Raw genomic sequence first — 27,121 nt, forward strand, 5'->3', positions numbered from 1 at the left:
ACCTGAGTGCAACTTTTGAAAAAGGTTTTGTGATTTACACATGAAAGAAGTGAAACTATTATGGTATTTGAACAGATGAAAGACTCAACAGACAATCAAGGTATTTTTCAATGTATAATTTCAATTACATCACACTGTAAATTTTTTGCTATAAATTCTGTGCCTTAGAATTGTGTCCTCCACTATCGCCTGATGAAGGAGCGATGCTCCGAAAGCTAATGCTTCCAATTAAACCTGTTGGACTATAACCTGGTGTTGTGTGATTTTTAACTTCGTAACGGAAGTAGCGCACCTGTTTAGTTTGGCCACTGAGTTCTTGGATATGGACCAGTCCACCAACTGTAAGCAGGTCTGTGGAAGCCCTTACGTTACCTCAGCCCAACACTGCGCTACTTTTTACAGTGGGTCCTCTCACTCCAGTGTCTGCTTGTAATCGAGGAGGAGGACCAAAACATGGACGGGGGATGGAGTGGGAGACATCTTTGATGGTTGTACGCCATGGTAGCACCTTTTTAAGGTTGGCCTGGTGAAGTCACCGGCTGCAAGGAACAAGGACTTAGGGTATTCTACCTGAAAACTGTAGCATTGTGTACTTGGTCAAGTGCAGCCTGCACTTCCTCCTGGGGTGAGATGTAAACCACTAACAGGATGGCGGGGGCTGAACACGTGGCAGGGAGTAGGGACGGCACTTTGCTGGAAGATATTCTTGGCCCTGGGGAGCAGTAACTCACCAGGGTCACCATGTCTGAGCACCGGGAGGTGTTGATCAGGAGGCAGACCCCTCTGTCCTTTGCCTTGCCTGAGGATGCCAGTCAGTCCGTTCAAAGTAAGTGAGAAGCCCTTAGGGTGTCAGGCACAGACAGGTGTAGCAGGAGTGAGCCACGTGTTTGTAAAACAGAACACACAGGAGTTTCTCAACTTTTTTTGGAAGGTGAGTCTAGTTTTAATTTCATCACGTTGTTTTCAATGATTTGGACATTTGCCCGGAGTATAATGGGGACAGAGGGGGCCTTGAAACTCCAAAGTTTCAGTCTCCCCTGAGCTCCAGCACTTCTCCCATATTTCCTGTATCCGGAACTGCTCCTGGTCAATCCCAGGCATCAGTGAGGGAAAGCTGCTGCTCCGAGAGGGAAGTGTGCGCTCCCAGTGGGGTCCTGGGCACCACTCATGGCCTGGAGTGTTCTGGGGAAGTCCAGTGGCTGGTTTGGTTGGGCCTCCTCAATGTCAGGTCACAGTGGCTCAGGTCTTGGTCTGAGCCAGGCCAAGGCACTGGCTGGGCCTTGGTCCCAGGTTTCCACCAGGAGGTCAGGCTACTGGGGAGCCAGTAGGCCCCTGATCCCTCTGGGCTTATGTTTCCAGCATTGGTCAGGCCTCATCAGTCGGAGAATCTTTAAACCTGAAAGTAGACTAAAGAGAACATTGTTAGTAATTCTGATAGATATTGAATTGAGGTTTAGAAGAGGGGAACGATTATAAGATATGTAAGAATAAGATCTGCTGTGGACAGCTTGCAAAGAGTCACATGTTCTGGCACCATATTGAATCTAGAACATTAGAACATAGAACAATATGGCACAGAATAGGCCCTTCGGCCCTCGATGTTACACCGACCTGTGAACTAATCTAAGCCCATCCCCCTACACAATCCCATCATCATCCATCTGCTTATCCAAGGACTGTTTAAATGCCCCTTATCTAGTTTAACATTTTTATTGCATCAGTACCATTGGTTATCCCCTCATACCATCAGTAATGTAAATGTTGTCTTTACTTCTGCTAAACTTTTGGTTTTTTTTGATTTATAGAGTAGGTTATTCATCTCACTGTAAAAAGACAGAAGTGAAATATTTTATTTGGGGTTAATAAAGTTTGAGACGATCAACTAAGGAGCAAATAACATTTTCAAATTGTGAGCAAATGTCAGGTGTTCAGCTGTCACGTGATTAAGTAGCACATGGGGCTGTACTGCATGATTGAATTACTAATACAAGGTGTATTGCTGCAACTCACTAAGGCATTGCCAGCTTTTAAACTGTGACCTCTATCACCGAAAAGGACAAGGGCATCAAGTTACATGGGAATACCACCACCTGCATATCTCCCCTCAAGTCAGACACCATCCTGACTTGGAAATATATCACAGTTCCTTCACTGTCACTGGGTCAAAAACATGGATTTCCTTTCCTGACATCACTGTGAGTTCTGCTCATAACCACGGATCATAATCCTATAAATCCTACCAAACTTTAATTACATATTTTTTAAAAGGATGAACATACAGCCAAATGTTGACTGCTGCTGTAAATTGAGTGGCTGCCTGGAGGGAGAGACTCTGGAATGTCACACCTAACAAGGTGTCAAAGAAGCCTCAAAGGGAGAAAATGTGCCACAAACTGAATTTGTAATCTCTTGGAAGTATCTCAGAATGTGATTATGATTTGTTTTTAAAAAAAAGAACAGTGTGGGCAAAAATACACAGGGACTGGGTTAAAAGTGAGCCTCAGTCCTGGTCTATATATGTTAGTGGCCTGACATCCTACTGTGTGTATAGCAGTGCAATGTAAGAGTCACAGCTGAGAACAGTGACTTCACCTGATGTAGGAGCATCGCTCCAAAAGCTTGTGATTTTAAATAAACCTGTTGGACTATAACCTGATGTCATGTGACTTCTGACCTTGCCCACCCCAGTCCAACACGAGCACCTCCACATCAAAGGACTCAGAACAATGGAGCTCCAATCAACATTCAAAGACATAGTCTGGAAATCAACTCTTTAGTTACCGACATCACCGCTACTGGTGATGGCCGATGCAAAAGGACAATTTTCACGAAATATTCAGAGACTGATCCTTTTTATTAACTTTTATCTTATTGGAAACACTTTTTATTTCTAAGTTGTATGTTGCATTACTATTTATTTATGTTTAGTAATTAAGGTCCCCTCTCTGTCAATTCAGGAATGCAGATTTAAATTGTCTCATTTTAAAACATCAGTTCATTTGAGTCGAGAGTGTCGCGCTGGAAAAGCACAGCAGGTCAGGCAGCATCTGAGGAGCAGGAGAATCGACATTTCGGGCAAAAGTTCTCCCTCACATTCCTGATGAAGGGCTTATGCCCAAAACATCAACTCTCCTGCTCATCAGATGCTGCCTGACCTGCTGTGCTTTTCCAGCGCCACACCCCTCCACTCTGATCTCCAGCATCTGCAGCCCTCACTTTCTCATCAGTTCATTTGAGTCTGGGGGTCAGATATGCACAAGGGCTGGGATCCTTTTAAAGTTAAACTTGTTGTGACCAGTGGAAGGGAGGGTGAAAAGTCAAGGTGAGCCAGTTCCCTTTGTGTGGTTTCCTTTTTTCTCTCTCTGCACTGTCTCCATCTATTCATCTCACTCCTTTCCCCAAACTCTCACTCTCCATCATCTGCAAAAATACCACCTTTTCCATATGTTTTCACATCTGACAAACAGTGACTGAACTCGAAATGTTAACTCTGTTTTTCTCAATGCAGATGCTGCCAGGCCTGCTGAGTTTCTCCAGCACTTTATGATTTTGTTTCAGATCTACAACATCTGCAGTTCTTTATTTTGATTCACTGATTGTTAATCCTGTTTTAAGTTTTGGAATTTGTCGGAATAAATCTGAGAATAGCAACCAACAGAGGGCACTGGCTTGGGAGTTTCTTCATTTAACATCTGCTTGATATTCCTGAATTCTGAGCAACAGAACTGTGTTGCAATAGTATTATCTCCAGAATCACTGCGGCTGCCAGTGGTTCACTACTCCCCCCGTGTCCCAGCACACTATGGATCTCTGGCAGGGTCTCCTCGCCTGCTTGTACTGGGCTACTACATGGTTGCTTATTGGATTGTTAGGCGTTGTCTTGGCTTATCTCTGCTACGTTCACTACATCCACCTGAAGTTTGATCACATACCAGGTCCTCCCAGAGACAGGTACGGCACTTTATAAACTGGGTGAGTATGATACTCTGGAAAACAGACAAGGGAATCGAGATCGACAGAGCAGTGGTATGCTGTATTAGGCAGAGGAGAAACAGGGAAAGCGTGCCAGGAATTGGTCAGACAAACTGCTAGGATTTTCTTTTGGAACATAATCCCTAAAAGTGCAGAGCCTCATTTAAAAAAAAACTGTAAACTGAACTTTCAAATATTTGTTTGCAAGTTGCCAGGTTACCATATATGACAGCACTTGTGTTCCCATGCTCTTTGATCATTAAATGAACACTCTCACTACAGTGTTTGTCTTTACAGTTTGGAGACTGAAAGTTAAAAAGGACATGCATTAATGCAGCACTTCACTACATCTACAGCTTCAGTGGCTGACTTGCAGAAACTGTTCAATCATGGTCAAAGGTAGCACTAATGACTGTCGCAGCCAGCTGTGGGTTGAAATCTGCCTCTACCTCTCTCCAGCTTAACCTGTAAAGGTGATGCTGCAGGAATTTCAAAGAAAGACAGACTTGCACTTGTACAGAACTTTCACAGTTACCAAATATCACAAAGCACTTTACGGTGGAATCATTTTTGAAATGTCTCTGTTGGCTGTTTTCCCTGGAGCATTGGAGGTTGAGGGGTGACCTTATAGAGGTTTATAAAATCATGAGGATCATGGATGGGATAAGCAGACAAAGTATTTTCACTGGCATGGGGGAGTCCAGAATTAGAGGGCATAATATTAGTGTGAGAGAGGAAACAATTAAAAGGAACCAAGGGAGCAACCTTTTCACTCAGAGGGTAGTGCGTGTATGGACTGAGCTGCCAGAGGAAGTGGTGGAGGCTGGTGCAAATACAACATTTAAAAGGCATCTGGATGGGTATATGAATAGGAAGGGATTAGAGGGCTATGGGCCAAGTGCTGGCAAATGGGACTAGATTAGGTTGGGATCATCTGGTCAGCATAGACGATATTTCTATGACTCTATATTGTAGGAAATCTAACAGACAACATGCCACAACAAACTGATGTCAGTTGAGAGATTAATATCGGTAAGAACTTGACTCTTTGAAATAGCATCATGGAATCTTTTACATCCAGGGCTTCAGATTAAAGGTGCATCCAAGACTGATCAGTCAGCGCTCCTTCAGTACTGTCGTGCAGTCTTAATTTTGGTTTTTGTACTCAAGCCCTAGAGGGGGACTTAAATTTGGAAGCTTGTGATTAAGAGGTAAAAGTATTCAAAGTTTGTGAGAAGATTTGTAGCTCGGGTGCTTGTTGTTGTGGTTCTGTTCGCCGAGCTGGGAATTTGTCTTGCAGACGTTTCGTCCCCTGTCTAGGTGACATCCTCAGTGCTTGGGAGCCTCCTGGGAAGCGCTTCTGTGATCTTTCCTCCGGCATTTATAGTGGTTTGTCTCTGCCGCTTCCGGTTGTCCGGATGACACGACCAGCTATCCTTAGTAGCCACACACGCAGATGACAAGCAACATGAATTCGACTGGGACAACACTACTATTATAGGACAAGCCAAACAGAGAACAGCCAGGGAATTCCTAGAGGCTTGGCACTCATCCACAGATTGAATCAATAAACACATCGACCTGGACCCAATATACCAGCCACTGCAGCGGACAGCTTGAACTGACAACTGGAAGCGGCAGAGACAAACCACTACAAATGCCGGAGGAAAGATCACAGAAGCGCTTCACAGGAGGCTCCCAAGCACTGAGGATGTCACCTAGACAGGGGACGAAACGTCTGCAACACAAATTCTCAGCTCGGTGAACAGAACCACAACAACAGGTAAAAGTATTATCAACTAAGCCAAGACTGACAAGGTAGAACCTTAACTTGTCGGAGCAGAATAGGCCTTTCAGCCCATCAAGTCTGCTCCACGATTCAATTAAATCACGGTTGATTGATAATCTCCAAATCCATTTTCCTGCCTTATCCCTATATCATTTGATTCTTTATTATAAAAGGTCTGTTTATTTCAGATTTAAAATATGCTCAACCACCCAACTTCAATCTGCAGAAAGAATTCTACAGGCTCCCTATGCTCTGAAGGAAGAAATTCTTCCTTATTTCTTTCCTAACTGGGTGATCGCTTATAATTCTCCTGGATCCTAGATTCTTCCACAAGGTGAAACAACTTCCCAGCATCTACCCTGTCAAGCCCCCTAAGAATTTTAAATGTTTAATAAGATAGCCTCTCATTCTTCTAAACTCCAATGATTAAATGCCCAATCTATTCAACTTTTCACATTAGAAAATCCCTCCACCCAGCTCATGAACCTTCCTATATTTATACTCCATTCCCTTTGAAATAAAGGCCAACATTCCATTTCCCTTCCCTATTACTAGCTGAACTTAGATACTAGTTTTTTGTGATTCATGCACAAAGATTGCTAAACCTCTCTGTGCTGTAGCTTTCCCACTTAAACTATATTCAGTTCCTCTATTCTTCTTGACAAAGTGCATTTCCCCACATTACATTCCATCTGCCAAGTTTTTACCCACTCACTTATATCGCTCTGCAGAGTCTATGTGCCATCTTCACCTCTTGCCTTCCAACCTATTTTTGTATCATCCATGAACTTGGCTACAGCTTCCTCATCCAAATAAATAATTGTGGCCCCTGCACTGATCCCTGTGACACTGTGCTAGTTACAGGTTGCCATCCTGAAATCAACCTCTTTATCCTCACTCTGTCTTCTACTAGTTAACCACTCCTCTACCACACAAATATTCTAACCCCAACACTATGGGCACTTATCATATTAAGTCGTTTTATAGAGTCATAGAGTCATACAGCACAGAAACAGATCCTTCGATCCAACCAGACCATGCTGATCATAATCCCAAACTAAACTAGTCCCATTTGCCTGCACTTGCATCATATCCCTCCAAACATTTCCTATTCACATACTTATCTCAATGTTTTTGAATGTTGTAACTGTATCTGCATCGAACACTTCCTCCCAACCATCATTCCATACATGTACCACCCTCTGCATGAAAACATTGCCCCTCATGTCTTTTTAAGTCTTTTTCTGCCAACCTTAAAAATATGCCAGCTAGCCTTTTAATCCCCCACCCTAGGGAAAAGACACCTGGCATTTGCCTTATCTATATACCTCATTATTTTAAAATAATGTCTTGCGTGCACTATCTTGTTACAACACATTTTAGAAACCCAAATATATCACATCATTCCATTCACCTATATCTATCTTACTTAATATCTCCTCAAAGAATTTAGTGAATTTGTCAGACATGATTTCCCCTTCATGAAGCCATGCTGATTCTGCTTGTTTCTAAATGCTTTGCCAATTTTTTTAATATAATAGAGTCATTGAGTCATAGAGATATACAGCCCGGAAACAGACCCTTCAGTCCAACTCATTCATTCCGCCCAGATATCCTAACCTAATCTAGTTCTTTTTGCCAGCACTTTTCCTAATAAGATGTTCAACTAGCTGGTCTATAGTTACTGTTTTTTTAGTAAAACTCGCTGTTTTGAATGAATGTTATATTGGCAGCTTTCCAATTCTCTAGGAATTTTACAAAATTGAGCATTCTTGAAAGATTATTACCAGTACGTCCACAATCTCTGTAGCCATTTCCTTTAATATCCAAAGATGGAACCCGTCAGGTACAGAGGATGTTTTGGTCTTTAACCCTATTAGTTTTGTTAGTATTTTCTCTCTGGTGATAGCTGTTATGTGACTAGGACACAGAGCAGTACAGCACAGGAACAGGTCCACATCTCTGTGCCAACCATGATGCCATTCTGAACTGATCCCATCTGACTGCACATAGTCCGTATCTCTGTATTCCCTGCCTGTTCATATGTCTGTCCAAATGCCTCTTAAATGTTGTTATTGTATTTGCTTCTATTACTTCTCCTGGCAGTGTGTCCCACCTTCTGTGTAAAAAAACTTTCTTCACACATCTCCTTTAAACATTCCCCCTCTCACCTTAAACGCATTCTCCCTAGTATTGACATTTCCCACTCTGGGAAAAAGATTCTGACTATCCAACCTATCTAGGCCTCTCATCATTTTATAATTTGGAGGTGCCAGTGTTGGCCTGAGGTGGAAAAACTTAAAAGACACACAATACCAGGTTACAGTCCAACAGGTTTATTTAGAAGCACTACCTTTCTGAGCACTGCTGCTGAAGGTGCAGGGCTCCGAAAGCTAGTGCTTCTAAATAAACCTGTTGGATTATAACCTGCTGTTGTATAATTTTTAACATTATTTTATAAGCTTCTATCAGGTCACCCTCAGCATCCAACAAAAACAAACCAAGTTTGTCCAATCCCTCCTTATAACTCATACACTCCAATCCAAACAACATCCTGGTAAACCTCTTCTGCACCCTCACCAAAGCTTCCACATCCTTCCTATAGTGTAGGGACCAGAACTGCAGACAATACTCCAAATGTGGCCTAACTAAAGCTTTATTCTGTTGCAATGTGACTTGCCAGCTTTTACATTGACCGATGAAGGCAAGAATGCCATACACCTTCTTTCTCATCTTATCCAGTTGTGACGCCACTTTCAGGGAACTATGGACGTGCATCCCAACATCCCCCTGTATATCAATGCTCCTAAGAGTTCTGCCATTTAATGTATACTCTTCTCTTGCATTTGCCCTCCCAAAATGCATCACCTCACACTTGTACAGATTAAACTCAATCTGCCATTTCTCCACCCAACTTTCCAACTGGTCTATATCCTACTGTGACGTTTGACAAGCTTCCTCACGATCCACAACTCCACCAATTTTCCTATCATCTGCAAACTTACTCATCAGACCGCCTATGTTTTCATGCAAGTCATTATGTAGATTTCAAACAGCAGAGGTCCCAGCACTGATCCTTGCAGAACACTACTGGCCACAGACCTCCAGTTAGAAAAACACCCCTCCACAATATACCCTTTTTTTTAAATGACCAAGCCTATTTTGTATTCAACTGACTAACTCACTGTGGATCCCATGTGACTTAATTTTCTGGACCTACTGTTTCTATAGCCACCCTCTTGCTTCTAATATATGTGTAAAATGCCTTGGGATTCTCCTAAATCCTACTTTCCAAGGACACTTCATAGCCATTTTTAGCTCTCCCTCTTAATTCCTTGTTTAAGTTCTTTCCTGCTTCCTTTATATTCCTCAAGGGGATTATCTTATTTCAGTTTCCTAAACCTTACATTGGCTTCCTTTCTCCTTTTACTGAACTTTCAATTCCTTTTGTTATCCAGGGTTACTGAATCTTGCCATCCTAATCTTTCATCCACACAGGAAAATGCTGGTCCTGAACTCTGAATAACTGCTGTTTAAAAGACTTGCATGCGTCAGATGCAGACTTTACCCTCAAGTTGCTCCCAAGCTACATCTCCAGCTGTTGCCTAATACTCTTTTAATTAGCTTTCCCTGAGTTTAGCCATTTCACCCAAAGACCAGTGATATCCTTGTCCACAACCATATTAAAACTTATATAATTATGGTCACTGTTCCCAAAATGTTCCCCCACTGATACTTTGTTCACCTGGCCAGGCTCATTCCCCAGTACGAGGTCCAGTACACCCTCTTCCCGAGTTGGACTATCTACATATTATTTCAAGAATCCCTCCTGGATGCACCTAACAAATTCTGCCCCATCTAAGCCCTGGCACTAACGGAGTCCCAGTCAATACTGGGGAAGCTAAAGTCACCCACTATAAAACTTGTTTTTATATTTTGCCTACATATCTGTTTCTCTATCTCCCACTGCCTATTGGCAGGCTTAAGGTATGGCCTCATCATAGTGATTGTACCTTTTTTATTCCCAGGTTCCACCCATACGGCCACACTGGATGAACCCTTCAAAATGTCCTCCCTTACTGCAGCTGTGACATTTTCCTTAGTCAGTAATGCAACTCCCCCACTCCTTTTATACCCTCACTACCACACCTGAAATCCTGGAGTATTGAGCTGCCAGTCCTGCCCTTCTCTCAGTCAAGTTTCTGCAATAGTTCCATGTACTAATCCAGGCTCTAAGGCCACCTGCCTTACCTGTTACATCTCTGTCTGTCATCCTTGTTATTCAATTTTCCAGGACACTGGTCCCAGCACAGTTCAAGTGAAGCCTATCTCACCAGAACAGCTCTCTTCTTCACGGTAATATAAAACCAAAGAATTGTAGATGCTGGAAATCTGAAACAAAAACAGAGAATGCTGAAGAAACTGAACAGGCCTGGCAATGTCGTAGAGTGAAGAACAATCAGTTTTTCAAGTCCAGTGAATTGGATTTTGAATCCAGAACTGACAAAGGGTCAGCTGCCTTGATTAGGCAAAAGCAGCTAAACACCTGTCTCCCTCCCCCACTGAACTCCTTGAGATGCTCAACTCCAACACTCTAATGTAAGGCCCACTCGAGGTGATAAGTCCCCACAATTAGTTGGCTACTTATGTACATCTCTGCTCAATCACGTTCACTGAGACTGAAAATCCCAACTCCAACCCAAACTTTGGAGCTAAACCTTAGATCTCTGTTCAAGTGGACAAATTTCCAGGGATCCATGATAGCAGACAACTGGCACCTTTAATACAGAATAAACCATTAGATCCCCACAGTATTAGAAAGATGTGATTGCAGTAGAGTCAGGACAGAAATTTACAAGGATGTTGTCTTATGAATCTTAGTTATAAGATAAAATAAGACAGGTTGGAGTTGCTTTCTGAGAAGGCTAAGGGAAGACTTAATTGAGGTGTGCAAAGAAAAGAGGTATTTAGTGCTTAGGAAGCCCCTTATCTCCTGGATGAGGAATATAGGATCTAAAGACATTTATTGAGGGTGAGATTTGATGGAAAGCATTTTCACCCAGAGAATGGTGGTGGTGGTGGGGGAGGGCCAGGGGGAAGAGGGGAAGGAGGAGGAGGAGGAGGAGGAGGAGGAGGAGAAGGAAAGGGCTGAAACACTCATTATACTTTGATGTGTGCTTGAAATATCCTGTTTTCCAAGATTGTAGTCTGAGAGCTGGAATGCTGGATAAGGCTAGGTAGCTCTTGTTGGCCAGTATGGACATGGATGGGCTGAATGGTCTCCTTCCATGTCGTAAATATTCATGCATGCTCCTAACACAAAGGGCCTAGCTCAGTCAGCCAATGAGAATCTTCTTCACCTGGTTCTTGATTTAAATCCACCCCCTGAAAATAAAGCTGCCCAAGTCTTACAGAATTTTAAATGAGATTTTACTTTATTGTCAGTTACAATTTTCAGTCTAAATTAGTATTGCATAAGATTAGATTCAATTCCCTACAGTGCAGAAACAGGCCCTTCGGCCCAACTAGTCCACACCGACCCTCTGAAGAGCAACCCACCCAGACCCATTCCCCGACATTTGCCCCTGACTAATGCTCCTAACACTATAGGCAATTTAGATAGGCCAATTCACCTGACCTGCACATCTTTGGTCAATGGGAGGAAACCGGAGCACCCGGAGGAAACTCATGTGGGGAGAATGTGCAAACTCCGCACAGACAATTGCCCGAGGCAGGAATCAAACCCAGGTCCCTAGCGTGGTGAGGCAGCAGTGCTAACCATTGAGCCACTGTGCCACTTAAGACTTAGATACTTTCGTACTCAGCAAGTACATACACTCACTCCAATTATGCACAAATTGACCATCATGTTTTCTAGATTACAATAGTGACGACACTTAACAACAAGACTTTATTGGTTGAATGGTGATAATAGATGCCCTGAGATTGTGAAAGTGCTATAGAAATGCCATGTCTTTCTAATTGAACTCAAGCCGCTATGTCACCACCACCATCACCCTATCCTTAGATAACATCGAAATCCACTCTCTCAACTCACAACCTGCCACCCCAACCTTCTCTCTAAATTGGATTAAGTGGAAGGTGTTAAATTATTGTATGTGCCTAAACATCATTGTTGTCCATCATATTCCAGCTTTCTCTTTGGACATGGTCCCTCACTTCAAAGATCAATGGAAGATTACAAACTGATCCATGACAAATTCCTGGAATGGTGAGTGTGTGATGCTGCCTGTGTCTTATTGAGAAAGATTTAAACTATCTCACATTTAAAGTGGGGAGTGAGGGAATGTTCTGTTACCATTGCAGTTCAAGGCTGTAATAACTGTTGTTGGGACAGGTGTAGACACCAGGGTCAGAAACTCACTTCCCTGTAGTACAGTTGTTTTCTTGCTTCACTTCACTGGTTATAAAGAGCAGCTTTTAGCAGAATGAAGCAAAAATCTGGTGTGCAGTTGTATAGTCTGAGGTAATATGTGGGGAAAATTCTTATTTCAGATATTGAGAAGGTACAAAATAAATTTTCAATATTTCAAACTTTGCTCCCATCACATTTGCCACACATTAGCTCAGTCTCACTTAGTGGATTACTGACAGCAAGTTTAGCATAAATAATCAATCACCATGCATGTGTTCAACTTCCAACTTCTCAGCATAACTATCTTAAACAGATACAACTTTATGGTCAAACTTTATGGATTCATGCAATGAATCCCTCTTTAGAAATCATTTATTTATATATAGAATAACAGATACTCGGGAGTGAGATACCGACTGGAGTCTAATCAAGGAGTTTGGTGGTGCAAGAAGGGTGACACATAGTACACAGTCTTGGTCGTCACAAACACTTAAGTCCCAGTGGTCATGGTTCAGAACATAAAATTAGAATACTTCTTCAAGTTATTAAGCTGCCCAATCACATACCTTATCTACGTCAGGATTTTAACAGAAAGTTCCATCATCCAGGTTTATCAATAAACATAATTATCGGTTTATTATCAAATCAAATTTCATACAATGAAGTTGCAGTAATTTTTTTAAGACACAGTCTCCCTTTAAATACCCCCCCACACTCCCCACCCCCACATAGACTTAGTGCAAACAGACAAAAAGTTTTCTTTCTGCACGGATTGGCTTTCTGAAAAAAACAACTTTCAAGAATGGATTGTTTGTGAAGGCAGATGGATAAAGCGGTGTTGTTCAGGCAGGTTTGGTCAAGTTCATACGGTGGTTTCTGGAATCTTTCAAACAAAGCTTGCTCAGAAAATACAATATTCAGAAGTTGCTGCAATCAACCTTTCAGGCAAACTAGCAGGTTTAGTCCAGAACTCAGAGGGTTCTTTAGGTTTTGTTTCCAAAAATGGGAGCCCTTCCTCACAGAATACTAGTCCTCCAGCTGAAGCAGATAAAAGCAGCAGCTCCCTGCGCCAGCCTCTGTTCCAACAGGCAAAGGAAATAGTTATCACCAGTCATGGGAGTTCTGGTAAGCCTTGCTAAAAAAATCTCCAATATCCACAGTGACCTTTTAACCTCTTTTTAAAAAAAACTCAAAGTATTTCCATAACACTTGAAATCATTAAATTTTTCTACAATCCTCCAAAACGTAAGACCTCCAAGGAATACTAATTGTAAAGCATTTTCAGAACAGCAGACTGAAGTTTGCTATAACGAATGTTTTGATTGTTTTAGGAGTGAGAAGTATGGACCGGTTGTTCGGCTGAATGTTTTCCACCGTGTGTCAATTATTGTCACACACCCTGAGGCAATAAAGGTAGGGAATAACCTTTATTTACTTGCAGAGTGATTAGACTAGTGATGAGATTCTAGATTACTGCGTGATTTTCATTTTACCTGGAGCATTTAGCTACTCCGTCACCTTGAGTGTCTCCTACAGTTGACCCTGTAATAGTCCATGGTCCTCTGAAATCTCCTATTGCCACAAATATCGAACCTGACACATTCTTACCATTAGTTTTATTTTTTGATGTATGTCATGATTTTTATTTCTTCAACAGAAAAGCCAGCACACATTTAAGCAGCGTGATGGATGGTCAGATAAAGAGCTAAATAGGACTCCTATTTAAACTTTCTTCCCCCACAGAACTCAAACCTTTGGGATTTCTTCATTCTCAGGATGTGAATGTTTGCGAAGATATAACACTCGCTTGGCCTTGTCACCAACCCCTCCCTAATTCTGTGACCACGCCAACCATACAACCGTCTGGAATGTCTGCATTCTTCCCACTGTCACCTCTTGCACCTTGCTTTCTTGTACCACACCCGTCACTGTAACACTCTGATATAACACACGCCCGTCACTGTAACACTCTGATATAACACACACCCGTCACTGTAACACTCCGATATAACACACATCCCTGACTGTAACACTGATATAACACACACCCATCACTGTAACATTCTGACATAACGCACACCTGTCACTGTAACACTCTGATATAACACACACCCCCTCAGTGTAACACTCTGATATAACACACACCCGTCACTGTAACACTCTGATATAACACACACCTATCACTGTAACACTCTGATATAACACACACCCCTCACGGTAACACTCTGATATAACACACACCCCTCACGGTAACACTTTGATACAACACACACCCGTCAGTGTCACACTCTGATATAATACACACCCCTCACTGTAACACGCTGATATAACACACATCCCTCACTATAACACTCTGATATAACACACACCCCTCAGTGGAACACTCTGATATAATACACACCCATCACTGTAACACTCTGATATAACACACATCCCTCACTGTAACACTGATATAACACACATCCATCGCTGTAACACTGATATAACACACACCCCTCAGTATAACACTCTGATACAACACACACCCGTCACTGTAAAACTCTGATATAACACACACCCCTCAGTTTAACACTCTGATATAACAGAGACCCCTTGGAGTAACACTCTGATACAACATACACCCGTCACTGTAACACTATGATATAACACACACCCCTCACTGTAACACTCTGATATAACACACACCCCTCAGTGTAAGACTATGATATAACACACACCCGTCACTGTAACACTATGATATAACACACACCCGTCACTGTAACACTATGATATAACACACACCCGTCACTGTAACACTCTGATATAACACACACCCCTCACTGTAACACTCTGATATAACACACACCCCTCACTGTAACGCTCTGATACAACACACACCCGTCACTGTAACGCTCTGATATAACACACATCCCTCAGTGTAACACTCTGATATAACACACACCCGTCACTGTAACACTCTGATATAACACACACCCCTCACTGTAAATCTCTGATATAACACACACCCATCACTGTCACACTCTGATATAACACTGACCTATCACTGTAATGCTCTGATATAACACACACCCCTCAGGGTAACACCCTGATATAACACACACCCCTTGGAGTAACACTCTGATACAACATACACCCGTCACTGTAACACTATGATATAACACACACCCCTCACTGTAACACTATGATATAACACACACCCATCACTATAACACTCTGATATAACACACACCCCTTGGAGTAACACTCTGATACAACATACACCCGTCACTGTAACACTATGATATAACACACACCTGTCACTGTAACACTCTGATATAACACTCGTGTGCAGGAAATGTAGTCAGATCCTGATCCTCACCGAACGAGTTAGGGAACTGGAACTGGAGCTGGATGAGCTGAGGATTATTCGAGAGGCTGAGAGGGTGATCGATAGAAGCTACAGGGACATAGTTACGCCGGAGAACAGAGGTAGCTGGGTAACAGTTAGAGGTGGGAAGGGGAAGAAACAGGCAGTGCAGGGATCCCCTGTGGTCGTTCCCCTAAAAAATAAGTATACAGCTTTGGAAACTGTTGGGGGGGGACAGCCTTGCAGGTGTAAGCTGCAGTGAAGGGGTCTGTGGCTCTGAGATTCAGAAGGGAAAGGGGGAGAAGAGGAGAGTGCTAGTTATAGGGGACTCTCTAGTTAGAGGGACGGACAGGCAGTTCTGCGGACATGGGCGAGACTCTCGGATGGTTTGTTGCCTCCCGGGTGCTAGGGTCCGAGACATCTCGGACCATGTCTTCAGAATCCTTAAGGGGGAGGGTGTGCAGCCAGAAGTCGTGGTACACATTGGCACCAACGACATAGGTAGGAAGAGGGGTGGGGAGGTCATTCAAGAGCTCAAGGAGTTAGGCTGGAAGCTAAAAGCTAGGACAGACAGAGTCGTCATCTCTGAGTTGTTGCCGGTGCCATGTGACAGAGAGGCAAAGAATAGGGAGAGAGTGCAGTTGAACACGTGGTTGCAAGGATGGTGTAGGAGGGAGGGCTTCAGATATTTGGACAATTGGACTGCATTCTGGGGAAGGTGGGACCTGTATAAACAGGACGGGTTGCACCTGAACCAGAAGGGCACCAATATCCTGGGGGGTAGGTTTGCTAGCACTCTTCGGGGGGGGTTTAAACTAATTTGGCAGGGGGATGGGATCCGGACTTGTAGTCCAGCAAGTAAGCTAGCTGTGTGTCAGGATGTCCAAGACTGTAGGGAGGCTGTGGAGAAGGTAGCACTGACAGGGACTACTTGCGGACACAGAGATGGGCTCAAGTGCGTATACTTCAATGCAAGAGAAATAAGGTGGGTGAACTTAAGGCGTGGATCGGTACCTGGGACTACGATGTTGTGGCCATCACGGAAACATGAATAGATGAGGGACAGGAATGGCTGTTGAAGGTTCCTGGTTACAGATGTTTCAGTAAGATTAGGGAGGGTGGTAAAAAAGGAGGGGGGGTGGCATTGCTAATTAGAAATGGTATAACGGCTGCAGAAAGGAAGTTTGAGGGGGATCTGCCTCTGGAGGTAGTATGGGCTGAAGTCAGAAATAGGAAAGGTGCAGTCACCTTGTTGGGTGTTTATTATAGGCCCCCCAATAGCAGCAGAGATGTGGAGAAACAGATTGGGAAACAGATTTTGGAAAGGTGCAGAAGCCACAGGGTCGTAGTCATGGGCGACTTCAACTTCCCAAATATTGATTGGAAGCTCTTTAGATCAAGTAGATTGGATGGGGCGGTGTTTGTGCAGTGTGTCCAGGAAGCTTTTCTAACGCAGTATGTAGATTGTCCAACCAGAGGGGAGGCCATATTGGATTTGGTACTCGGTAATGAACCGGGACAAGTGGTGGGCTTGTTAGTGGGTGAACATTTTGGTGATGGTGACCACAATTCTGTGACTTTCACCTTGGTTATGGAGAGAGATAGGTGCGCACAACAAGGAAGTTTTTACAATTGGGGGAAGGGAAATTACGATGCTGTAAGACAGGATTTGAGGAGCATACGTTGGGAGCATAGGCTGTCAGGGAAGGATGTGGTGGAAATGTGGAACTTTTTCAAGGAGCAGATACGACGTGTCCTTGATATGTATGTACCGATCAGGCAGGAAAGAAATGGTCGTGTGAGGGAGCCTTGGTTGACGAGGGAGGTTGAATGTCCAGTAAAGAGGAAGAAGGAGGCTTACATAAGGTTGAGGAAACAAGGTTCAGACAGAGCAGTGGAGGGATACAGGATAGCCAGAAGGGACCTGAAGAAAGGGATTAGGAGAGCTAAGAGAGGGCATGAAAACTCCTTGGCGGATAGGATCAAGGATAACCCCAAGGCATTCTATGCGTATGTGAGAAACCTGAGAATGACGAGAACGAGGGTAGGTCCGATCAAGGACAGTGGTGGGAGACTGTGTATTGAGTCGGAAGAGATAGGAGAGGTCTTGAACAAGTACTTCTCTTCAGTATTTACGAACGAGAGGGACCGTATTGTTGAAGAGGAGAGTGTGAAACGGACTGATAAGCTAGAAGAGATACCTGTTAGGAAGGAAGATGTGTTGGACATTTTGAACAACTTGAGGATAGACAAGTCCCCCGGGCCTGACGGGATATATCCTAGGATTATGTGGGAAGCAAGAGAGGAAATTGCAGTACCGTTGGCAATGATCTTCTCGTCTTCACTGGCAACGGGGGTGGTACCAGGGGACTGGAGAGTAGCGAATGTTGTGCCCCTGTTCAAAAAAGGGAATAGGGATAACCCCGGGAATTACAGGCCAGTTAGTCTTACTTCTGTGGTAGGCAAAGTAATGGAAAGGATACTGAGGGATAGGATTTACGAGTATCTGGAAAGACACTGCTTGATTAGGGACAGCCAGCACCGATTTGTGAAGGGTAGGTCTTGCCTTACAAGTCTTATTGAATTCTTCGAGGAGGTGACCAAGCATGTGGATGAGGGTAGAGCAGTGGATGTAGTGTACATGGATTTTAGTAAGGCATTTGATAAGGTTCCCCATGGTAGGCTTATGTGGAAAGTCAGGAGGCATGGGATAGAGGGAAATTTGGCCAATTGGATAGAAAACTGGCTAACCGGTCGAAGTCAGAGAGTGGTGGTAGATGGTAAATATTCAGCATGGAGTCCAGTTACAAGTGGAGTTCCGCAGGGATCAGTTCTGGGTCCTCTGCTGTTTGTAATTTTTATTAATGACTTAGATGAGGGAGTCGAAGGGTGGGTCAGTAAATTTGCAGATGATACAAAGATAGGTGGAGTTGTGGACAGTGAGGAGGGCTGTTGTCGGCTGCAGAGGGACTTAGATATGATGCAGAGCTGGGCTGAGGAGTGGCAGATGGAGTTCAACCCTGCCAAGTGTGAGGTTGTCCATTTTGGAAGAACAAATAAGAATGCGAAATACAGGGTTAATGGTAGGGTTCTTGGTCAGGTGGAGGAACAGAGGGATCTTGGGGTCTATGTACATAGATCTTTGAAGGTTGCCACTCAGGTGGATAGAGTTTGTAAGAAGGCCTATGGAGTATTATCGTTCATTAGCAGAGGGATTGAATTCAAGAGTCGTGAAGTGATGTTGCAGCTGTACAGGACTTTGGTTAGGCCACATTTAGAGTACTGTGTGCAGTTCTGGTCGCCTCACTTTAGGAAAGATGTGGAAGCTTTGGAGAGGGTGCAGAGAAGATTTACCAGGATGTTGCCTGGAATGGAGAGTAGGTCGTACGAGGATAGGTTGAGAGTTCTCGGCCTTTTCTCGTTGGAATGGCGAAGGATGAGGGGTGACTTGATAGAGGTTTATAAGATGATCAGAGGAATAGATAGAGTAGACAGTCAGAAACTTTTTCCCCGGGTACAACAGAGTGTTACAAGGGGACATAAATTTAAGGTGAAGGGTGGAAGGTATAGGGGAGATGTCAGGGGTGGGTTCTTTACCCAGAGAGTGGTGGGGGCATGGAATGCGCTGCCCGTGGGAGTGGTAGAGTCAGATTCATTGGCGACCTTTAAGCGGCATTTGGATAGGTACATGGATGGGTGCTTAATCTAGGATAGAAGTTCGGCACAACATCGTGGGCCGAAGGGCCTGTTCTGTGCTGTATTGTTCTATGTTCTATGTTCTATGTTCTAACACACATCCCATCACTGTAACACTCTAACATAACACACACCCATCAATGTAACACTCTAACATAACACACACCCATCAATGTAACTCTCTGATATAACACACACCCCTCAGTGTAACATTCTGATATAACACACACCCCTCAGTGTAACATTCTGATATAACACACACCCCTCAGTGTAACACTCTGATATAGTACATACCCCTCACTGTAACACTCTGATATAACACACACCCGTCACTGTAACACTCTGATATAAGACACACCCCTCAGTGTAACACTCTGATATAACACACATCCATTACTGTAACACTCTGATATAACACACACCCCTCAGTGTAACACTCTAACATAACACACACCCATCAATGTAACACTCTGATATAACACACACCCCTCAGTGTAACATTCTGATATAACACACACCCCTCAGTGTAACACTCTGATATAAGACACACCCCTCAGTGTAACACTCTGATATAAGACACACCCGTCACTGTAACACTCTGATATAACACACATCCATTACTGTAACACTCTGATATAACACACATCCATTACTGTAACACTCTGATATAACACACACCCCTCAGTGTAACACTCTGATATAACACACACCCGTCACTGTAACACTCTGATATAACACACACCCCTCACTGTATCACTCTCATACTACACACGCCCATCACTGTAACACTGATATAACACACACCCCCTCAGTGTAACACTCTGATATAACACACACCCCTCAGTGTAACACTCTGATATAACACACACCTGTCACTGTAACACTCTGATATAACACACACCCCTCAGTGAAACACTCTGATATAACACACACCCCTCACGGTAACACTCTGATATAATACACACCCGTCACTGTAACACTCTGATATAGTACACACCCCTCACTGTAACACTCTGATATAACACACACCTGTCACTGTAACACTCTGACATAATACACACCCATCAATGTAACACTCTGATATAGTACATACCCCTCACTGTAACACTCTGATATAACACACATCCATTACTGTAACACTCTGATATAACACACACCTGTCACTGTAACACTCTGATATAACACACACCCCTCAGTGAAACACTCTGATATAACACACACCCCTCACTGTAACACTCTGATATAACACACACCCATCACTGTAACACTCTGACATAACACACACCCATCACTGTAACACTCTGATATAGCACACACCCCTTAGTATAACACTCTGATATAACACACATCCCTCACTGTAACACTCTGATACAACACACACCCGTCACTGTAACACTCTGATATAACATACACCCCTCAGTGTAACACTCTGATATAGTACATACCCCTCACTGTAACACTCTGATATAACACACACCTGTCACTGTAACACTCTGATATAACACACATCCCCTCAGTGTAACACTCTGATGTAACGCACACCCGTCACTGTAACACTCTGACATAACACACATCCCTCACGGTCACACTCTGATATAGCACACACCCATCACTGTAACACTCTGACATAACACACACCCATCACTGTAACACTCTGATATAACATACACCTGTCACTGTAACACTCTGATATAACACACACCCCTCAGTGAAACACTCTGATATAACACACACCTGTCACTGTAACACTCTGATATAGTACACATTCGTCACTGTAACACTCTGATATAACACACACCCCTCAGTGTAACACTGATATAACACACATCCCTCACTGTAACACTCTGATATAACGCACACATGTCACTATAACACTCTGATACAAGGCATACCCCTCACTGTAACACTCTGATACACACAGACGTCACTGTAACAATCTGATATTACACACACTCCTCAGTGTGACACACTGATATAAAACGCATCCCTCAGTTTAACACTCTTATATTACACACACCACTCACTGTGACACTCTGACATAAAACACACCCCTCAGAGTAACACTCTGATACAACACACACCCTTACTGTAACACTCTGATATAATACACACCTCTTAGTGTAACACTCTGATATAACACACACCCCTCAGTGTAGCCCTCTGATATATCACACACCAGTCACTGTAAAACTCTGGTATAACACACATCCATTACTGTAACACTCTGATATAACACATACCCCTCACTGTAACACTCTGATATATCACACACCTGTCACTATAACACTCTGATATATCACACACCCGTCACTGAACACTCTGATATAACACACACCCCTCAGTGTAGCCCTCTGATATAACACACATCCATTACTGTAACACTCTGATATAACACACACCCCTCACTGTAACACTCTGATATAACACACACCCCTCACTATAACACTCTGATATAACACACACCCCTCACTATAACACTCTGATATAACACACACCCGTCACTGTAACACTCTGATATAACACACACCCGTCACTGTAACACTCTGATACAACACACATCCCTCAGTGTAACACTCTGATATAGCACACACCCGTCAACGTAACACTCTGGTATAATGCACACCCCTCACTGTAACACTCTTATATTACACACACCACTCACTGTGACACTTTGATGTAACACACACCCGTCACTGTACACTCTGATATAATACACACCCCTCAGTATAACATTGATATACCACTCACCCCTCAGTGTAGCACTCTGATATAACATACACCCCTCATTGTAACACTCTGCTATAACAAACACCCCTCACTGTAACACTCTGATATAAGGCACACCCCTCACTGTAACACTCTGATATAACACACACCCATCACTGTAACACTCTGATATAACACTGACCCATCACTGTAATGCTATGATATAACACACACCCCTCAGTGTAACACACTGATATAACACACACCCCTCAGTGTAACACTCTGATATAACATTGACCCATCACTGTAATGCTATGATATACCACACATCCCTCAGTGTAGCACTCTGATATATCAAACACCTGTCACTGTAACACTCTGATATAACACACACCCCTCACTGTAACACTCTGATATAACACACACGTCACTATAACACTCTGATATAACACACACCTGTCACTGTAACACTCTTGATATAACACAAACCCCACAGTGTAACACTCTTGATATACCCCCCCCTGCTCTCACTGTGACATTCTAATGTACCCCCCTCCTCTCACTGTGACACTCTGATACACCACCCTCCTCTCACTGTGATACACTGATATACCCCCCTCCTCTCACTGTGACACTCTGATATATCCCCCTCCTCTCACTATAATACACTGATATACCCCCCTCCTCTCACTGTGACACTCTGATATATCCCCCTCCTCTCACTATAATACACTGATATACCCCCCTCCTCTCACTTTGACACTGATATACCCCCCTCCTCTCACTGTGACACTGATATATCCCCCTCCTCTCACTGTGACACTCTGGTATACCCCCCTCCTCGCACTGTGACTCTCTGATATACCCCCCTCCTCTCACTTTGACACTGATATACCCCCCTCCTCTCACTGTGACACTGATATATCCCCCTCCTCTCACTGTGAGCCTCTGATATACCTCCTCCTCTCACTGTGACACTCTGGTATAGCCCCTCCTCTCACTGTGATACTCTCTATACCCCCCTCCTCTCACTGTGATACTCTGATATATCCCCCTCCTCTCACTGTGACTCTCTGATATACCCCCCTCCTCTCACTGTGACTCTCTGATATATCCCCCTCCTCTCACTGTGACTCTCTGATATACCCCCCTCCTCTCACTGTGACTCTCTGATATATCCCCCTCCTCTCACTGTGACTCTCTGATATACCCCCCTCCTCTCACTGTGACACTCTGATATACCCCCCTCCTCTCACTGTGACACTCTGATATACCCCCCTCCTCTCACTGTGACACTCTGATATACCCCCCTCCTCTCACTGTGACACTCTGATATACACCTCCCAAAGTGTAACAGCCTGTTCCTTCAGCTGTCTGGGCCCTCACCCTGGGATTTCTCTCCAAATCGCCAGGGAATAGCACTAGCTGATTGTTCTGGCAGCGACCTTGCACAGTTGTGAAAGCTGAATGGCCTACTTTGCCACTGCTCATCAAAATCTTTTTGGTTAATAATTCCTCCATAAATATCTCAGTGCCTAATTTTATTTGGTAATCTCTTATGTCAACTGCCTCGAGGCAATTTTCTGTGTTAAAGGTGCAGGTCATTAATGACAGCTGTGATTTATCAATGATTTGGAGATGCCGGTGTTGGACTGGGGTGGACAAAGTTATAAATCAAACAACACCAGGTTATAGTCCAACAAGTTTAATTGGAAGCACTAGCTTTCGGAGTGTGGATGAAGGAGCAGCGGTCTGAAAGCTAGTGCTTCCAATTAAGCCTGTTGGACTATAACCTGGTGTCATGTGATTTTTATGTCATTAACCTCAACACTCAATGTGGTTAACTGTTGTAATGCTAGCTCCATAATGGTTTTGTTAGTAATGCTAGTGTTAAATGAAACCAAAAGCAAAGCAGAAAGTCAGAGGGTGGATCCTTTTCCTGCCCTGAATTAATTGCTTTAATTCATGGTCTAAGTCCTGCCCTCAGTATCTCTTAGTAAACAAATTGAGGAAATGAATCTTCCTGAAAGCTTCATATGAAGCATTGGCTGAGAAAAGGCATGGGACTGACTTTGCTCCAGTTACCCAGGGCTTGGGTGAGACACGCAGTCTTCATTCCTTAAGAAATCCTGCTCTAGAATGAATGTGACAAAGACTCACCAGATTGATTCCTGAGATGAGGCAGGTCCTATTATGGGAGAGTGACTGGAATGGGCCTGTACTTCCTGGAAGTTAAAGACTGCAAGAGGATCTTCTTCTTGGAGAACTTGACAGGGTAGAACTGAGGGGCTGCTTCCTCCCCTGGTTTGAGAATGTGGAACTAGGAATCCTAGTTCAGTATTTAGGGATCTGCCATTTCAAAACAAGATGCAAAAATCTTGCAACTCAGAAGATGGAGCACCTTTAGAATTGTGGCCCCCAAGAGAGGTGTGGCTGTTCTGTCATTGACCATCAAAGACTGAGACCGATAGATTTTTGGACACAAAGGGAATCAAGGGAGAAGGGGGTCAGATGGGAAAGAGAAGAGTTTCATGGTGAAGAGTTTCAGCCATGGTCTATTGAACGGCGTAACAAGCTCAAACGTCAGGGTGAGTCTGATCCTGCCCCATCGCTTAAGTGTGGCTCTGGGAGCTTACCTTCATGAACTTTCTTACATTCAGTCTCACACACACGAAGTGTGGAAACTGGAACACATTGCGGTGCCTTTGGAACTGTATGTGTTTTCCTGGAGAGAAAGGGTCACAGTCTGCAAGGTATCTCGTCCTCAAGTGTCCACTCCTCTTGTCTATGTCGAAATGCTGACTGTCAATAGGCTTTTCAAATGTAAGGCCATCGCAGGAAGATCCGATCTGAGTGTCCACATATAGACAGCCCATCGCAGAAGGGGTAAATGTAGGGGAATGGGTCTGGGTGGGTTGCGCTTCGGCGGGTTGGTATGGACTTGTTGGGCCGAAGGGCCTGTTTCCACACCATAACTAATCTAATCTAGCTCCAGTACATCTCCCTGAAGCCTTATCCTGAAATTCCAACTGCAAGGCCAATGACTAAGGTGTGGCCCTGGGCCAAATGCAGAAACATTAACTGGTAGGAGCTGTGGCCCTCTCAGTGATAACAGTGAAAATTAGAGATGTTAGATGCAGAAAATGAATAAATTACCAAAGTATCACAGTTCAGTTATATCATTTTTTTATTGCAGGAATTCTTGATGTCACCAAAATATCCCAAAGACCCTTACACATACGATCTCCTCTTCAACCTTTTTGGTAAAAGGTATGTGGATCTGAGCTCAAACAAATTAGTCAAAGTCAACACATGCCCTTCAAAGATTCTTCTCATCCCTGGGGGTGGCACAGTGGCTCAGTGGTTAGCACTGCTGCCTCACAGCACTAGGGACCCGGGTTTGATTCTAGCCTCTGGCAGCTGTCTGTGTGGAGTTTGCACGTTCTCCCCGTGTCTGCGAGGGTTTCCTCTGGGTGCTCCGGTTTCCTCCCACAATCTAAAGATGTGCACGTCAGGTGAATTGGCCATGCTAAATTGTCTGGTGAGGGGTAAGTATAGGGTTGGGGTGGGTTGATCTTCAGAGGGTCGGTGTGGACTTGTTAGGCCTGTTTTCATACTGTAGGGAATCTAATCTAATCTTATTGTAACAGTGAAATGGTACACACCCCTCACTGTAACACTGATATAACACACACCCCTCACTGTAACACACTGATATACCTCACACCCCTCACTGTAACACTGATATAACATACGCCCCTCACTGTAACATTCTGATATAACACACACCCCTCACTGTAACACACTGATATACCTCACACCCCTCATTGTAACACTGATATAACATACGCCCCTCACTGTAACATTCTGATATAACACACACCCCTCACTATAACACTGATATAACACACACCCCTCGCTGTAACACTGATAAACCCCACACCCCTCACTGTAACATTCTGATATAACACACACCACTCACTGTAACACACTGATATAGCCCACACCCCTCACTGTAATACTGATATAACACACACCCCTCACTGTAACACTGATATACCCCACACCACTCACTGTAACATTCTGATATACCCCACACCCCTCACTGTAACACACTGATATACCCCACACCCCTCACTGTAACATTCTGATATAACACACACCCCTCACTGTGACACACTGATATACCCCACACCCCTCACTGTAACATTCTGATATAACACACACCCCTCACTGTGACACACTGATATACCCCACACCCCTCACTGTAACAATGATATACCTCACACCCCTTACTGTAACACACTGATATACCCCACACCCCTCACTGTGACACACTGATATATCCCACACCCCTCACTGTAATACTGATATACCTCACACCCCTCACTGTAACACTGATATACCTCACACCCCTCACTGTAACATTCTTTAATATAACACACACCCCTCACTGTAACACTCTGATATAACACACACCCCTCACTGTAACACTGATATACCTCACACCCCTCACTGTAACACACTGATATACCCCACACCCCTCACTATAACACACTGATATACCCCACACCCCTCACTGTAACACTGACATACCTCACACCCCTCACTGTAATATTCTGATATAACACACACCCCTCACTGTAACACACTGATATACCCCACACCCCTCACTGTAACACTGATATACCTCACACCCCTCACTGTAACACTGATATAACACGCACCCCTCACTGTAACACTCTGATATAACACACACCCCTCACTGTAATACTGATATACCTCACACCCCTCACTGTAACACACTGATATACTTCACACCCCTCACTGTAACACTGATATACCTCACACCCCTCACTGTAACATTCTGATATAACACACACCCCTCACTGTAACACACTGATATACCCCACATCCCTCACTGTAACACTGATGTATCCCACACCCCTCACTGTAACACTCTGATATACCCCACACCCCTCACTGTAACACACTGATATACCTCACACCCCTCACTGTAACACTGATATAACACGCACCCCTCACTGTAACACTCTGATATAACACACACCCCTCACTGTAATACTGATATACCCCACACCCCTCACTGTAACACTGATATACCTCACACCCCTCACTGTAACATTCTGATATAACACACACCCCTCACTGTAACACACTGATATACCCCACATCCCTCACTGTAACACTGATGTATCCCACACCCCTCACTGTA

General features: G+C 43.8%; 1 protein-coding gene across 2 annotated transcripts in view; it reads left to right on the forward strand.

The window, feature by feature from the left end:
* The first annotated feature begins 3,720 nt into the window (after positions 1-3,720).
* The window catches only part of LOC140476040 (cholesterol 24-hydroxylase-like), a 61,099-nt gene continuing 37,698 nt past the window's right edge, over positions 3,721-27,121 (forward strand). The window contains exons 1-4 of one of the 2 annotated variants that reach the window (XM_072567980.1): positions 3,721-3,951; positions 11,916-11,993; positions 13,469-13,550; positions 25,082-25,155. In XM_072567980.1, the coding sequence (XP_072424081.1) occupies positions 3,803-3,951; positions 11,916-11,993; positions 13,469-13,550; positions 25,082-25,155 (383 nt within the window). In that variant the 5' untranslated portion in view covers positions 3,721-3,802. Of the gene's footprint in view, positions 3,973-11,915; positions 11,994-13,468; positions 13,551-25,081; positions 25,156-27,121 lie in introns of both variants that reach the window. The other variant, XM_072567981.1, reaches the window with a different exon arrangement.

This window comes from Chiloscyllium punctatum, chromosome 4, assembly GCF_047496795.1.
Source record: "Chiloscyllium punctatum isolate Juve2018m chromosome 4, sChiPun1.3, whole genome shotgun sequence".
Classification (NCBI taxonomy): domain Eukaryota; kingdom Metazoa; phylum Chordata; class Chondrichthyes; order Orectolobiformes; family Hemiscylliidae; genus Chiloscyllium; species Chiloscyllium punctatum.